General features: G+C 40.2%; 2 protein-coding genes across 3 annotated transcripts in view; both read left to right on the forward strand.

The window, feature by feature from the left end:
• The first annotated feature begins 166 nt into the window (after positions 1-166).
• Positions 167-5,482, forward strand: kpna2 (karyopherin alpha 2 (RAG cohort 1, importin alpha 1)). Of its 2 annotated transcripts, none has more exons than XM_053239120.1 (11): positions 167-191; positions 447-555; positions 684-824; positions 1,794-1,879; positions 1,966-2,234; positions 2,340-2,434; positions 2,661-2,924; positions 3,493-3,726; positions 3,876-4,058; positions 4,191-4,340; positions 5,253-5,482. In XM_053239120.1, the coding sequence occupies exons 2-11, from the start codon at positions 490-492 to the stop codon at positions 5,340-5,342; spliced, it is 1,578 nt and encodes a 525-aa protein (XP_053095095.1). In that variant the 5' UTR covers positions 167-191; positions 447-489; the 3' UTR covers positions 5,343-5,482. The 2 variants fall into 2 exon arrangements, with proteins under 2 accessions (XP_053095095.1, XP_026772310.1); XM_026916509.3 differs by having other exon boundaries at positions 170-237.
• A 676-nt stretch (positions 5,483-6,158) lies between these two features.
• The window catches only part of smurf2 (SMAD specific E3 ubiquitin protein ligase 2), a 47,478-nt gene continuing 36,498 nt past the window's right edge, over positions 6,159-17,138 (forward strand). The window contains exon 1 of the mRNA XM_026916421.3: positions 6,159-6,656. Within this exon, the coding sequence (XP_026772222.1) occupies positions 6,605-6,656 (52 nt within the window). The 5' untranslated portion in view covers positions 6,159-6,604. The remainder of the gene's footprint in view (positions 6,657-17,138) is intronic.

The raw sequence follows: 17,138 nt of genomic DNA on the forward strand, positions 1-17,138 counted from the left end.
TTAACTGTAACGTGAATCTCCTTTAATAACATTAGTCTTTTCAAAGTCAAACTCGGGAAATCTCGCGATAATAAGCGTGATTTGCTCTAACGCCCCGCCCCTGTGCGGCCTGTGATTTTTCAAACCAGTCCAATCGCGCGCTGCTTTTGCTCAAACAGACCAATAGGAGCGTCCTGCCCGGCAATTTAAAGGTCTGTACTGCTTTTCTCTACTGCACATTTCCTCTGGAGGGAGACGGTAAGGAGCGTACATGTTTTAAATATCGGTTACATATTTTAAAAAAAGTAATAATGTTTTAGCTTTGAATATAAAACTGAATAATTTTTCTCTGTAAATGACGAGCCGGAAGTTTTATAACTGAAGCGTGGTTTTCTTTGACAATAGCTAGCGAGAGCATGTTGTCTGTTTTTTTGCTAATGTTGCTCAATTTCATTCTTTCTTTTCAGGTTTATATCTTTGCTCGGTTATCTCACGAGATTAAAGCTGAAAATGTCTGCTGCTAACGAGAACAGCGCCCGTCTGAATCAGTTTAAACATAAAGGAAAAGATGTAGCAGTGAGTAGAAGCTGAATGTCCGCATACACAGCTCTCAGTGTCAAGCTTTAAAATGGCGCAGTGTCGCTCGTGTGCTACTTAATGGTGGTTATTATTTATTAATATTATTGTTATTATTGTAAATGTAGGAGTTGAGACGAAGGAGGATTGAAGTAAACGTCGAGCTCCGTAAAGCTAAGAAGGATGAGCAGATTTTGAAAAGGAGGAATGTGAGCACTCTGCCGGATGAAGCCACCTCACCTCTACAGGAGAAAAGTCAGAACTGCCAGGTGAGAAAACCAACAAAACTCCACTACTGCTTATTTACAGGTTTTATTACCACATTAAAGCTGTTTTAAATAAAAGCACACGCTTCATTTAGTATGAATTTGATAAAAATCTCCCATGATGCATTGCGCTAGTAAGAATTTGTATAATCAGGGTTTTAAAACTTTCTTTTGAATTATTTATTTTGGGTTTTCAATTTTTTTTAGCATTATTAATTATATTTCCCCATTTCCCCTATCTATCTGTATGTAGTGTGAGTGATTTTTTTATATTGTACACACACACAAAAAATGTATAAATTTAAACTAAAAATGTATAAATTTAAACTAAAAATGTATTTTTCATATTTTATATATAAATGCTTTTTAAGTTTCCATGGGGGGAAAAAATGAATATAAAATATGCATAAACCAGGTATTCATGTGGGACATGGTTATTTGTATTTGCAATTTATATATATATAGTGACTTTTTTTTATATATATATATATATATATATATATATATATATATATATATATATATATATATATATATATATATATATATATATATATATATATATATATATATATATATATATATATATTGCAAATACAAATAACCATGTCCCACATGAATACCTGGTTTATGCATATTTTATATTCATTTTTTCCCCCCACGGAAACTAAAAAAACATTTATAATAGTGAATTATTGTATTTTTTTTTTTTAATAAACATCTTTCATTAACTGTTTAAAATTCATGCTACTGACCCAAGCACTATAATAAATCAGTAAGTATAGTAACTTTGATAATTGTAGATTGAAATTTCCATCAGTGTAATTAAATGCTTCACAGACCCCCATGCTTTTTAATCAGTGTTTGTCAGTAAGGTAACCATTTCATTGTACACCATGACTAACCGTGACACTGTAAAAACTCCAGTTAACAGCTGGAGTTATCTATAATCTCATGTGTATCTCATGACAGACTCAGCACTGGACAGTGGAGGAGATTGTCAATGGGGTTAACAGCAACAACCTCGAAACTCAAGTGCAGGCAACCCAAGCTGCAAGGTGAGCTAGCTCATAATTGGTGGAAAATGCACCCCCCACCGTTCTGTCTTTTTGGCTTTTATAATTGTGTCCTTTTGTACATTTAGGAAGCTGCTGTCTAGGGAGAGGCATCCACCCATTGATCGAATCATCAGTGCAGGCCTGATTCCCAAGTTTGTAGGCTTCCTGGGCATGTCTCAGTCTCCGCCTATTCAGTTTGAAGCAGCCTGGGCTCTGACTAACATTGCGTCTGGGACGTCTGATCAGACTACAGCTGTGGTGGAAGGAGGGGCCATTCCAGCTTTCATCGGTCTGATCACATCACCTCATTCTCATATTAGTGAACAGGCTGTCTGGGCCCTGGGGAATATTGCTGGTGAGTGAGGAATCGCAGATGTGTAAAACATCTCCAGACTGTACCATTTATTTATTTATTTATTTTTTGACTTGTTGTAAATCTTTTTTTGTCTTCTCCTTTAAGGTGACGGCTCTGTGTATAGAGATAAGGTCATCAAGCATGGTGCTATCGCCCCACTTTTGAGTCTACTTGCTGTGCCTGATCTTTCTGTGTTTGCTGTAAGTGAAATAATAAATGACAATCTTGCAGGCCTTTTCTTTTTTTTTTTTTTTTTTTTTTTTTTTTGTAAGAATATTACTTCAGTAATTTTCCGCTTCTGGTATTGGTGTTGTGCAACCTCTGGCATGGTATCCATTGCAACTGTAGTGATGGCTTCCAACCACTAGGTGGTGTGAAAACTCCAGTAATGCCTAAATTTTTCCTTTCTCTTTTCTCATTTACCAGTCTGGCTACCTGAGGAACGTCACCTGGACTTTGTCGAACCTGTGTCGCAACAAGAATCCTGCACCGCCCCTCGAGGCTGTGAAGCAGATCCTGCCCACCCTCATCCGCCTGCTGCACCATAACGATAAGGAGGTGCTGGCAGACACTTGCTGGGCCGTTTCATACCTGACCGACGGTCCTAATGACAGGATTGAAGTGGTGGTCCAGACTGGTGTGGTTCCCCGACTGGTACAGCTGCTTGGCTCTGGAGAGCTTTCTATTGTGGTAGGGGAACTGTTGGTTGGTTGTTGCATCACATTAGCTGCACTGTACACCAGCGAGAAATGTTCTGATATTGATTATACAATATACAGTTAAAATACATTATCTCTACACCTGTAGTTTAGAGGTTTTAGACTGTGGAAATTTAATTTTTGAAATCTGCTTATACTACAGCACTGTTGAATTGAAGTCTAACTGGTCACAAAGTGGTGTTTAATTTTCTATAACAGGATAGTTCAGATAATGGTGCTGGCTATAATTAAATTCATGATAGAATGAATGTGTTAATATTAAATGAATGTTTCTGTAGTAACAATCTATAGTAAAGTTTATAAGGACTTCATGCTCCATTTAATATAAGGCTAATAATAGACTTTAAAATCAGTTTATCTGCTTCATGTCTGCCCACATCACACCATTCTGTTGTTTTTCTGTATAATGACATCCTCCTGATATATTGCACATCAAATAAATGAGTTATAGTATAATTGATTATGCAGACTATTGTAGTGTATCCTTCACATCCCAATCCCAATTTCAAAAAGTTAATCCCAGACTTCTCTATCCTCAGACTCCAGCCTTGCGCTCCATTGGTAACATTGTCACTGGCACAGACGAGCAGACCCAGGCGGTGCTGGATGCCGGGGCCCTCCCCATGTTTGGAGACCTTCTGCGGCACCCCAAGAGCAATATTCAGAAGGAAACTGCCTGGACCCTGTCCAACATCACCGCCGGCAAGGACACGCAGATCCAGGAGGTCATCAACGCTGGCCTGGTCCCGTACCTGGTGGACGTGCTCAGAAGGGTATGTGGAAGGACGTGATCAAACTTTGAACAACTGTGTGCAAAAGTTTACATATATATATATTTTTCCCCACTTTCAAAGATGATTTAAAGTGGTGTGTGCGTATTATTTAATGGAAGTGAAATGTACTTTTTTGTTAATGTTCATAGGGAGACTACAAGACTCAGAAGGAGGCAGTTTGGGCTGTGACCAACTTCACCAGTGGAGGCACCATAGAGCAAGTTGTCTATCTTGTTCAGGCCAATATCCTGGAGCCACTGCTCAATTTACTGTCTGCCAAGGACAGCAAGACTATTCTGGTCATTTTGGATGCACTCAGTAACATCTTCCTGGTATGTCGCTTGTGTGCAATAGTTTTTGAGTGTAGCCTATGTTGAGGCTTTTTCATACTGTGGCTTAGGGTTTTTTTTTTGTTTGTTTGTTTTTTGTGTGCATGCACTAACTCCTTACTCTTTAACCACTAGGCTGGGGAGAAGATTGGCGAGACTGATAAGCTGTGTCTGATGATTGAAGAATGTGGTGGTTTGGATAAAATTGAAGCTCTGCAGACACATGAGAATGAAATGGTGTACAAGGCCTCACTAAATATTATTGAGAAATACTTCTCTGGTGAGGTGAGTCCATTAAAGTGGGTCGAGCCTTGGAGTGCCTTTTTGACCCTTATCCTTCCAATTTTCATAAAAAGGAAAAGTCCACCCTGAAACCCATTGAATGTTTATATAGAAATGTTTGTGTTTTGTGATTCTGGTGCAGTATTTTTGTAATTCCTGAGGAAGTGGGTGGGTTGTGTCCTGCGCTGTCATCGGTGGCAGTTACAGTGGCATTTAACAGGAGAAAATATTTCAATAATCTCAAACATAAGGGATAATGGTCAGCATTCACCGTTATCTCCTAAAAAAAAAAAAGTGGGTTATTTTATTATTTTTTTCCCCTTTCTCACCATTTCCCTGCAATGTTCAAAGTAATTAATTAAAAATGCAATGTAGAAGTAGTGAACATGGCAAACGTTGGCCTTAAAGTACCAGAATACGATGCAGCTGTACAATGCAGATACAGCGGAGACCCTCAATCTGTGAGATGAGTAGCATGTTGATGTTGGCGGTGGTAATAGCATGGAAGTTGAAGCTTTGGAACCTGGTCTATTTGAGCAGAGTGTAGAGATGAGGTGAGGGAGCTGGACAGACTTCAGCACTGCTGCACTGCTCTCTTCAGGTACAGATGAAGTGCGAGAGATTTTGTTAACTGGCGCCATGATCGGGAGGTAGTTGAACAGCACTGTGTGTTGTATTTTTGTAGGAAACAGTTAGCCAAAGTGAAAATAGACCAGCATTTCGACTAAGTTTCAACTAAGAAAATAAATCTTGGACACTATGGAGGATCCCATGTTAATTATAAAGACTAATATACAAGTCATTCAGGATGGATTTTTCCTTTAATGGGGGCACAAAAATATTGCAGCATGTCTAATTTTATAAATTAGACTTCATACCATTGTAGTAATGTTCTGATCTTTTTTTTTCACCTAGGAGGAAGAAGATGAATGTGTGGCCCCTGAAGCCACCGCTGATGGCTATGCATTCCAGATAAATGAAAACCAAGGCACTTTCAACTTCTAGATTTTTTTTTTCTTTCTTTCTTCCTGCACTACTGTTCTGTATGTTCTGTCCTTTTCCAGTCCATTCTGATTTGTTCTATGAAACTGTACATATGGAACTGTCTGAATTTTATTACTTTGTAAATAAAGAAAGTGAAACCATTGGAGTTTGATGAATTCTTGGGGAGTTTGTGTTGAATTCTTGAGGTTTGTGGGAGTGTGTGTTGGGGGGTGTTGTGCTGAATTCTTGGGGATTAGGAGTGTGTGTTGGGGGGGGGGGGTGCTGAATTCTTGGGGATTAGGAGTGTGTGTTGGGGGGGGGGGTGCTGAATTCTTGGGGATTAGGAGTGTGTGTTGGGGGGGGGGGGGGTGCTGAATTCTTGGGGATTAGGAGAGTGTGTTGGGGGGGGGGGGGTGCTGAATTCTTGGGGATTAGGAGTGTGTGTTGGGGGGGGGGGTGCTGAATTCTTGGGGATTAGGAGTGTGTGTTGGGGGGGGGGGTGCTGAATTCTTGGGGATTAGGAGTGTGTGTTGGGGGGGGGGGGGGTGCTGAATTCTTGGGGATTAGGAGTGTGTGTTGGGGGGGGGGGGTGCTGAATTCTTGGGGATTAGGAGAGTGTGTGTTTGGGGGGGGGGGGGGGGGTGCTGAATTCTTGGATTAAGGCAGTGGGGGGTTTGTGCTAGATTATTGAGGAGTTTATGCTGAATTCTTTGGGATTTAAGGGAGTATGGAGTTTTTGCTGAATTCTTGAGATTTGGGGGAGTGAGTGCTGAATTCCTGAGATAGAGGGGATTTGGGAGTGTGAAGAAGTTGGGGAAAGACTACACACAGCAGAAAGGAGGGGCCTGGTGACGTCACGGCGGAGCTGAACATCTGCCAGCTAAGAGGACGAGCTCCATCAGAGCAGCGCAACTTTCCACACGCTCACTCTCCTGCACTGCGGAAAAGAAAGAGCGCGGCGGAAACCCGAATTTACAGACTTTACAGCACAAGCGCGTTCTTTTTCCTTCCTGTATACGCTGCAGCTTGGTTTCAAGAAAACAAAATGCACGCTGGAGACGAAAGGCGTTGAGGGATTATCGTTAGGGGAGCTCGCAACTGTGGACATGGCAGATCTGCGCACATCCGGGCCACTGCGTCGGGACTCCATTATTCTCAATTAACTGTGAAAGTAACTGGCTAGCTGACTAGCATAGCATAGCATAGATAGCAAGAGGGACGGGGAAAAACTGACATTGCTTTTTACACGAAAATTCTGCGCTCAAGCTGGAAAGTTAGAGGAGATGTCTAATCAAGGGGGAAGGAGAAATGGACCCGTGAAGTTGCGTTTAACAGGTAAGAGTGTACTTCAGCCAGTACAAACAGCGCAGCTAAACAGGTTAGCTTGCTACCAAACACTAACAAGTGTTAACTACTCCTGTGGCGTTTTTTGACCATACGACTCATTATACAGTGAAATTTGTTTCTGTATTAAGTTTTACAATTTCTTGTTGAAGTGTTTTGGTTTAGTTCAGCTGATAAAGTGCGGGTTGTGTGCAGTAATGAGCTAGCTCGCTCATGTTAGCTAGCCTACAATAGCTAGGGGTTGAAGGAGAAACCAGTTGTAGTAAACATTAGCTTTTCTTCACGAATTCGAGCGCAATATTTAGTTTCTCTTATTTGCGTCTTTTTAAATTAATTAGAAATTTCACTCCAATATGCTTTTAGTAGTGTGCTAGCGTTGTTTGGTTTAACTGTGCGCGTTTGGTTAGCCTGCTAGCTAACATGAAGTAGGGCTTTTTTTAAAATACAGTCGACTGCTTGGTTAATTTGTTAACTTGGTTACAGCGTGAAAACGGTTTATAACTCGATAATGTGAACGTGTTTCCGCTGTATCTTTAGCTGTAATGGTTCACAGCTTGAGTGTAGATGTGAGATGGCTTGCTCTTGCTGTATAAAAAGCTTGTAATGTTAGTAGCTCCTACATTTTCTCTCTCTCAACCCTTTCCAGTAACAGTCCAAGCGTTTGGCTGATTATGTGTTTAAAATGGATCTGATATCTATAATAATAATTAAAAAGATCTGGTAATATATTTATGGGAAACTAGTTGCAACTGTTTTCAGGGGTCAGTATCGTATTGAGTGTTTCACATTGTTTGTATGTTTTTTTTAATTTCTTCTGTATCTTGGATCAGATCAGATCTTGGTCTCTCTGCTCTCATCTCTCTCTCCCAGTCAAAACAGCACTCTCTCAGAGGACACAACCTGAGGCTTGGGTTGGTTTGGTTTCCTTGTGTCCTCTGAGAACTTGGTGTTTTGACTAGGAAAGGGAGACCAGAGCCGGCTGTGTTTGATATATCTCCAGCATCAAGTTTTTCCCAACTCAACCCCAAGCAGCCAAATGAAATATTTAAGCTTGTAATGTTAGTGATGGAATAAAGTAGAGGACAGGGGTGGCCTGTTCTGAAGATCCGTATCCCCGAGCCTGAATTAGGATAAATTCATTCACAGGGCTGGGCGATATATCGATATAATATCAATATCGTGATGAATGATAATGATAAACTTTTCTGTGATATCGTTGGTATAGTGATGTATTTTTTTAACTTGTAATGGTACTGAATGGTCGCTGTTGATTTGATGTAGTTTTTTTCTTTTTTTTCATAAAAAGAACTTATTCTTCTTTGTCTTTGTAGGCATTGGGGAAAAGTATCGTCAAACTCAGTTTAATGGTTATTTGGTTATTTTACCACAGTTTTACAGACAGCTTGTTAGCTAACTTGTATATCTTGATATACATCGTGTATTGTAGAAAGGTTCTCAGGTATCGTGATATGATATTTTAGTCATAATTGCCCAGCCCTATTCATTCATTCTTCTTAAGTAAGCTCTTAAACCTGGTTGGGGTCGTGGTGGAATCGGAGCCTATCCCGGGAACACTGGGTGTGAGGCAGGGATACACCCCGGATGGGACAACACTCTGTTACAGCACAACAGGCACACACACACACACACACACACACATTCATGCACTCATGAACAATATAGCCAATCCACCTACATGCCTGCTTTTGGAAGAAACCTACACGGACACAGGGAGAAAATATGAAACTCTGTGCAGACAGTAACCCGAGCTCAGGATCAAACCGGAATCCTGGAGCCATAAGGCGGCAAAGTCATCGCTGCCCTGAATTAACATAAATAATCAACCAAACTATATTAGTGCATGCTTTTTTAAAATTATTTATTTTTGTAAAATGGACATAAGACATTTTGGTGTGCTGATCAGAAGCAGTATGTACAAACCTGCAAGTAGTGAAGATGTCATGATTACATTGGTACTTTCGGATCTTGTTCATGGTTCACAGTGCTGCTCGAAGTCATGAGATTTAGACTCTATTCAGCATAGACATTACCTCAAAAGTAATAAATGTTTTCTCCTTAAGTATGTACATTTTCCTCCTTTATTTCCCCTCCTTTACATTGTACGTGTATATATTTGTATCACAGTTGATGTGCACAGACATCAGTGATATGCACGAAGCATACGCGTTAAAAAAATACTGCCTACTAAATATATCACACGCACGTTCATTCATCCAAGTTGTGTTGCAAATCTCAGCTCTTGCACAGTGTGACTCATTTCTAACCATGTTTTGAATGGGGACATGACCTTTTTTTCCTTTTTCCCATGCAAAAATTAGAGATACGTAGAATAATGATGTTGAAACAAGTTTTTTTTTTTTTTTGGCTAGTCGCTTATTCTTGATTTTTTTTCTTTCTCCCTGATTGGAAGGTTGGCTGACATGCCAGGTTTCGTCATTTACTCCTGTGAGCAGTTATCCTCTGTATGTTCAAACCAGTTCATAGATTATTGATCTCATATTTAATGCACATATAGACATAATTCTAACAAGTTATCACTGAGGTGTTTAGCCTGCCTAGTTTCTCATATGGCGCGTCAGTGAAGTTTGAGTTGGCCTTTTTTTAAAAGGAATATCGGATCACGGTTTTGCTAATGGCGTTCAAGTATGGAAGTGATTTTGGCCATGTCTGTGTTGACACAGTATGTGTAGTAAAAACACCCATTAGCAGTGTTGAGCTGACTCGGCTGCCAAATTTCACAAGTGCATTTGACCAAACAGTTCCACGTTCTGTTTAAACAGCAGCGAAAGCAAAACCCAAAGCATGCAGAGGGAGGAAAAAGCGCCATAATTGCACATCATTTGTAAACGTTTTTCTTTTCCAGCCGAGGGCTCTTAAATGATTGAAATGGTTCCACAAATTAATGTAGTGAGACTGGATTTCCTGTTGGTTCAGCTGCTCTGTGGGGAGGACAAAGGGCGAGACGGTTGCTTTCGCGCCGCCGCAGTGCTGCGAGGGCCAGATGTAGAGAGGGGAAACGGTGACAGAAGTCTTCACACGCAGGCTTTCTGGACAAGAATCTTGAGCAAAGGTCAGCACTGGCAGGTGAACAGCAGGTTGAGCTGGACTGGAGGCCTGGTAGTGGCTTTGATGCACAGATTTGCACCGTTTTGGATGAATAGCGGGTTATATCTAAATCCAATAGCAATCGCATTGATAACCGAACGTGTGTGAGGGTAAAGACTTGCTCACCATTAAGAATAAGCCATTTAATACTTGACTGTAAGATAACTTTGTTTTTCCTTACTGTGTTAGTGGCTGAGTGGGATAAGGAATACTCAGCAGTTTGATCATGTAAAGCTGCAGCTGGTCAAATAGCAGTCTAAATTGTTTTTTTTGTACGTATTTCTCACGTGACGGACATATGCTCTGTATATTTGAAAGCGTAATGTAATTGCTATGTTTAGACCACATTTGATGAAAGGATTTTATTGGTCACAGATCTTCCTAGTTTATCATAGAGATGGCACCAGTCACTACCGGGCTAGGATTAGAGGGAACACGTCGGATTCTGTACCTGGCTGGAATTACAGTCCAGCTCCACACATGTCTACACTGTGATAGTGACTTTTTTTTTTTTTTTTTTAAATTCAGTTGTTTTCAAAATTTACTTGAGTCGTGTTGATGGCCATGTATTTCTTACTGTAAGGTAGCAGAGTGTTACAGAACATTTGGCATGTGATATGTTTAACTGGCCATCTTAGATGATGTGTTTATTTGCATTCGGTCATTTTAAAGCTGAGTGTTTAAAAATTATCAAAGCAGTATCATGATGAGCCAATATTCATGGTTAATTTATCTTCGTCATTATACTTATTAGATGCCGGGTAACTGCCTATTAAAGGCTCAACACACACGCACATACAACCAAAATAGCTGACTCTTAATGAAAACACACGAACTAGAACAGTGTTCTACCTTTTGATAAATATTCCATAAGTGTTAAATATGGAACGTGTTTTTCACATGATTCGGGCTGTAGCTCTTCGCCTGAGCACAGCTGTAAATAGTTATTGCATGAAAAATATTTGTTTAGGCGGAATATGGAGGCTTTTGTTTCCCTAACCTTTTCCATGCTCATTACTAATGTTGCTCCCTGATGTCCCTGATTCGCTGGCTAAGTGAATCCTTTCCCTCCTCTTCTCCTCCTGTGCTGTATGGAAATGTGCGTCACTTTGCATGCCCTTATTTTGCAAAGCTCTGTGAATAAGAGGCGCTGTGCATTTTTGCTGTTGCAGTGGTACCATCACAAAGAGCCCTTTTCTCATTCATCTCTTCGTGGTCCAGTATAAAGCAGCCTTGTTCCTGAAGCCGTGTTGCATTGAAGCAGACAGCATGTCCTGGAATACGACGGGGGAATGCAGTCCCACATCAGCACTTTGGAGCCCCTTCATGAATGCAGCCTCATAACTGCACCGCAGTCCAGTACCAGCTGTGTCAAGTCTGTCTGCCTTTTCCACCACAAGTCTAGCCGAAAGCTATAACGTTTGTAGACGTTTGCCGAGCACAGACTAATTCTCTCATTTCAGGAGCGAGGCCTTGAAGGCCTCGTTCTGTTTGAGTCCCGTCTCTGTAATGTTCTGCAGATGCTGAGGTGGAGTTCCTGCCGCCAGCATCTGTGCTCATAAACCCAAGGTGTTCAAAGTGCTGGAAATGCACAAGAAAATCACTGGCCTGATATTCCCTTTGTCCTGGTCTTTCGGTCGTTCTTTCTTTCTTTCTTAGGTTACTTTTAGAACCTAATGTATTCAAATGTGCAGGCTTATTGCCAGCCACTTGTCAGCTTATCACCAGTTCTTTGCTTGATGTTCCTTAGTTTATTTCCTCTCCCGGCTTAGAAAGAGACTGTTTACTGTTTAGACTATTTAAATCGTTATATTTCAGTGGACTATACCACTAGTGCTTGTAAACTATCCTCTGTTTTTATACCTAATAAGGAGCACATATTCATTTAATGAATATAATGAATACACCACATTTACGAGGAGTGTAAACCTCAGACATTCACGTGATACAATATGATTTAGTGATTCATAAGGTTAATTTGAGAATGATGATGATGTAGAGAAGTAGACTTTTAAAAGTATCTTAAGAGTTATGGATAAATCACCTTGCTAGGCTTTTAAATTATTTACAGACCAGTTAAAAATATGTGTTGTTTTTGCACAGTAGTTGTTTATCCTATATCAATAATTATATACAATATATAATATACTAATTGTTTGTTACTTCGATTAATTTCAATCGTTGCCTTTTAAATTGAAATCCAAATCATCAGATAGTTACACCATTAACATGTACAATGACATTTCTGAAAACGGTGCAGAATATTTCCATTTTTATTGTTTTACTTTTTTTTATTTTAGTTACTATGTATCTATAGACCAAACAGAGACTTTACATGTGCTGGAACTGAAGCACACACACTCGTGTGTTTCCTGCAGCAGGTACAGAAGTACCCAGGTAGTCATCCCTGCTTCCTCAGGCCTGTATTGTTTAGTCTAATGCTAGCCGAGCAGAGCTCTTTCACTCAGAGTCAAGCAGCTGATACTACAGACCTCCACTGTTCTTCTCTCACAGTGTGAAAGGCTCTGTCTCAGCCTAGACTCATCTCACACAGACTTATTCTGACACACATTCAACATTGCTTGTAAGGCTTTTTTACTTTTTGTGATTAATGCAAAACACTATTAAGCTGAAGAAACATAATAAGACAAAGTAAGACAACCACAGATTGTTTACTGAGAAACCGCAAATGCAAAGCCTTCCATTGTGAAGACTTTCATGTGTCAGAGAACTTAGTTACAGCTTTACCTGACTGTTACAAAACGCTGACACTGGAGACTCCTTCCAAAAATGCTAAATAACCTCTCCTTGCAGAAAACTTGACCGTATCAATAATTACGTAATTTTAATCTGTTTTTTTTTTTAGCATCTGGCATAAGAGTCCTTGTGTAAGTTGTCACTATAGAAACTGTAACATAGTCAAACAAACTCATTAATATAAACATGTGATTTGAATTACGGACGGTGCTATTTTCAGAGCTGCTGCTATAGAAAATCAATCAACACCTGACCAATCAGGTTTGAGAATTCAACCATGAAGTGGTATAAAATATAAAAGAAAAATAAATGTGTTCCTGTAGACATTATATAAAGTATCAAATGGGATTTTTTTTTTGCAAACGTATATATTGTGATACATGTCATGTATTATAGAAGTAAGTGCCTTTGAGAATCACAAGTGGATTTTTTGTCATATTGCCAACCCCTATAAGGAAGCATGTAAGCCAGCACAATATGCACACAAACGTAAAAGCGTATAAATGATATCTAATCTTAGCCAATTAGCTGCCATTCAAAAATCGTCAGTATCACAGTTTTTGGAGGAAGCCAAAAGTCAGGATTGTGTTAGGTTAGCTCTTGCACCATGCACCCAGATGAGGGTTTGCATTCGTTCTCCTGTGACCTCCCGTGGGATGAGAATTTGGTAGAGACATATTATGAAATCATGTCAGTCATCCAGCAATGAAACAACACATCTCGTCCTTCACCTGATGCAATACACATAATCCCCTAATCTCCAAAAACAAGTGATTGCATAGGTGCAGCTCTGTGGTAAATGATGCAGACTGTTTCCATTGCCATGTGGTTTGTGTAGCTGCCATCTGTGCAATCACAGAGATGTTAGATGACTTAGGAAGTATTAAATGTTTCAAAAGAGGAGGGAAAGAAGCTCGGGCTGAGGCGATTATATGAAATATGTGTTTGAAATGAAGCTCCCTTTACCTGGTCACTTCAGTGCAGTACAGTAATGACGCTGTGTGCACACTGTCGCCTCGATCAGTCGTTTATTAAGTTGCTGTGATCGTTTAACTTGTTCATTACGTTGTAACAGTGCAGTCTATATAATACTGATGATTGACAGCAGTATACATCAGTACATTTCTAACTCAGAGCCACCTCTATGTCAGCGGTTAGTAGCTAGTAACCAGCTGCCAGGATGTTTCGCTGTAATGATGCAACGTGTACACTACATATACTCTCACTGATTCCTATTAATTCTGTTTTTACTTAACCCTTAACGAATTTCTTTTTGAATTAGAACATGGCCTCCTCGCCTCTCCTCTCCTCTCCTCTGATCTCATTTGCTCTCCTCTGCTCTCCTCTCATCTGCTCTTTTCTGCTGTCCTTTCATCTCCTCTGCTGTCCTCTCATCTCATCTCCTCTCCTCTGCTCTCCTTTCCTCTGCTGTCCTCTCCTCTTCTCTCCTTTCCTCACCTCTCCTCTTCCTGTTCTCTGCTGTTCTCCTGTCCTCTTGTCTGGTGTCCTCTGCTTTCCTCTCACCTCCATTCCTTTGCCCTCCTCTCCTTGTCTCTATTCTCCTCTCCTCCGCTCTCCACTACTCTCTTCTGAGAGGGAAAATCTGTGAATGATGGTATGAAATGTAAACTGTAAAAATCGTTCGCTTTCAGGGGAGGAATGTCTCTTGCCATTAACATAACTAGCCTCCCCAAAGACTGGGACTCTGGTAAAGACATTAGTGACCTCGTGTTTCTCTGCAGCTCTACTCCATTACGTCATATTAGACTGACGAGCCAGACTGGGCTTAGAACCACCCCGCCTTCAGTAGCATGTTGTAAAGTTCTGCTCAGAGACCAGCAGCTTATTAAAAAAAAAGTAAAAAAAAAAAAAAAGTATGATTGTACAGATAATAGAAGAGGACAGAAAGTAAAAGTGGTCTCAGATGAAATCCTCAATGTTGTAGAGCTAATAATTAATCAAAATGTTCATAGATCCAGACATTAAATTTGATTTACTAATACTGTTTTTAAAAATTCAGTCTTGTTGCCAGTTTCACTGATGGTCTATCTCTTTCTGTTCTGATTGATTGGCAGTGGAAATAATGAAACATACTGCACCTACAGTTAAATCATTAGCCAGAGGCGGCGTTCAAAATGGCATACTGTGCCATATACCCATGCCAACTGTCTTCTCAGAAAAATGTGGTGAAGTAGGAAACAGAGATAGCCTGCATACTCAAAAGACTGTGTACAATCATATCCTTGTTTGTATTAACATGTACAGCAGACAAATGTCAGGAGGCAATAACCTGCATTCAACTATAAATTAATAAATTAAAACTACTGTATTGTCATAGCACCTAATAAATAGTAAAACAATATTACTAACAAAAATAATGTGAATTTTCTGGTAAATATCTGGCATAGAGAGCACATTTAGTTGGCTATTAGTGAGTGGACGGTTTTGTTTTACATTTCCTGTTTACTGAAACTTCGATCCTAGGTTACCGTCTGTGCAGGTTTTCTCGTGTTCTGCCTGTGTGCACGTGGGTTTCCTCCGGGTTCTCCGGTTTCCTCCTACCTCCCAAAAACATGCTAGCAACTGGATCGGTTACTGTAAATTGCCTCAGCGTGTGAATCTGTGTGCATTCTGTTCTGTGATGGACTGGTGTCCCATCCAGGGTGTGTTCCTGCCTCACACTCGCCGTGTCCTGTAGGTGCTTGTATCGAGCGGCTAAAGTCTAGTCCTCTCTGACCAACATCCAGATAGTGCTCAGCTCCAGTAATGTGTGCAAATGTATGCAATGCTGCTTTTTTGAGCTGACAGTTCAGTGAAGCTGGCAGTTAGTAAAGCTTCTGTTGTGGGTTTAATATTTCCATTCAGTATTTCTGTATATTATATGTTAGATACATGAACACGTGTAGCCACTGACAGGAGGAAAGTGTAATTACAGTAGGAAAATGATGCTTGAATACACCTTTACATTAAAGATATTTTTCCCTCTCCTAGTGGTTAACCAAATATCCATTCAGATATTGCAGTATTAAAATTAGGCAGAAGGCAAACCCCTGTTTCTGGAAATTATTGAGTAATACATTTAAATATAGAAGTATTTTGTTCAAATTTTTTCTTTAAAACCTCTTTGATGCTTAACTGGCTTAATACTGCATGTACAAAGAACCACAGTACTTCAGCGTTTAGCATTCTCTCCTTCAACTCATCAGCTGAATAATTAAGGCCTTTCATGGGGTTTGTGAGGTCTGAAAGGAGAGGGCGGAATCATTTAACTTTGTGCTGGCTTTTGGCTAACTAACCAAAATTACATAGTGCTGCTTTAACTGAGCAGCATTCTCTGTAACTTATGTATTTACTTTCTTCCTGAGACTTGAAAACACCTGCCAGAAACACAAATCAACAGAGGAGTGGAAGATGTCATGCACTGACATCCAAGTCGTCTGCACACACTTCCCCTTGTGTAACCGATACAGCTGTGAGATTAATAACGGCGATTAAGAAAGTAGTATAGCGCTGAGGCTGTGTTTTCACCTTGCAAGAAAACACACAGTCTGAGACATGCCTAATTGAAACCCCACACCTCTGACAGAGTGGCACTTTCATTTTCAACAAAACTAATTTAAGTAAAATAAAATAAAAGGAATTTAAGCCAAGCATGCACATTCTTTACTAGGTTTCAGTCTGGCATATCTTTTTCTCTACCTCTGGATTAGATAAAATGGTTTTGGCAGTTTCCCTGAAACTCTTCTTTGAAACCATGACCTCATGTTGGTTTTGACCGTCCTCACAGACTTTGTGAACCACTTCCTCTAGTTAATCTTTTTCTCTGTGGAGGTGTATCGTGGGAATCTTGTTCAGCTGTGTGTTGTAGCTGGCCATCTCTTCGACTACTTGTGCTTTCTGTCCATTGGCCAGTGTCGAGGGGCTTCCCTTCAGGGATGCTGGGAAGGGAAGAGCAGGGGGAAGAGAAGATTCCTTCAGTCCATATTTTCCTCAAGCTGTAGCTGAAAGGAAATGCTTCATAACGCCAAAGTTTTTTTTTTTTAACGGAGCTTTAGCCGGTGTTTCCTCATAAGCTTATAGCCCACACAATGCCGACGGTGACTCACACTCTTTCACCATGAGTTTTAAAAAAAAAATAAAAATTTTCTTACTTATTTAAAGCCTACCAGCATTCATTATAATAATCCCTCAGCAGGTAACAGATAAGCTTGCCCACATTGTGAAGTGAAAAAAGTTTCCTGTGAGTCATGATTGTGGAGGTAGGCCATATTTGAAAGTTGAAAAGAAATTTATGAATGTTGATCAGGTGTATGAACCTCAAACACCCCTTCCACTCGTGATCTGTGCTTTGCTTTCATATATATGCGTATAAGAGATACGGAGTAAACATGGCAGCCACATGCCAGAGATTGTCCTCACGTTAATCTTTGGCTTTCTGGGCAGCATTTAGGTACTTCCCTGAGAATGTACTTCCACTTAGCCCTCGTGCCTTTCTGACGCAGCGGCAATCCGGTGCAGATAAGCGTCTGTCCTGAGTCACACGTGACCGCAAACATTCCGGATATTCACCCCAAGCTAATGAATGACAGA

This window comes from Pangasianodon hypophthalmus, chromosome 13 (assembly GCF_027358585.1).
Source record: "Pangasianodon hypophthalmus isolate fPanHyp1 chromosome 13, fPanHyp1.pri, whole genome shotgun sequence".
Taxonomy (NCBI): Eukaryota; Metazoa; Chordata; class Actinopteri; order Siluriformes; family Pangasiidae; genus Pangasianodon; species Pangasianodon hypophthalmus.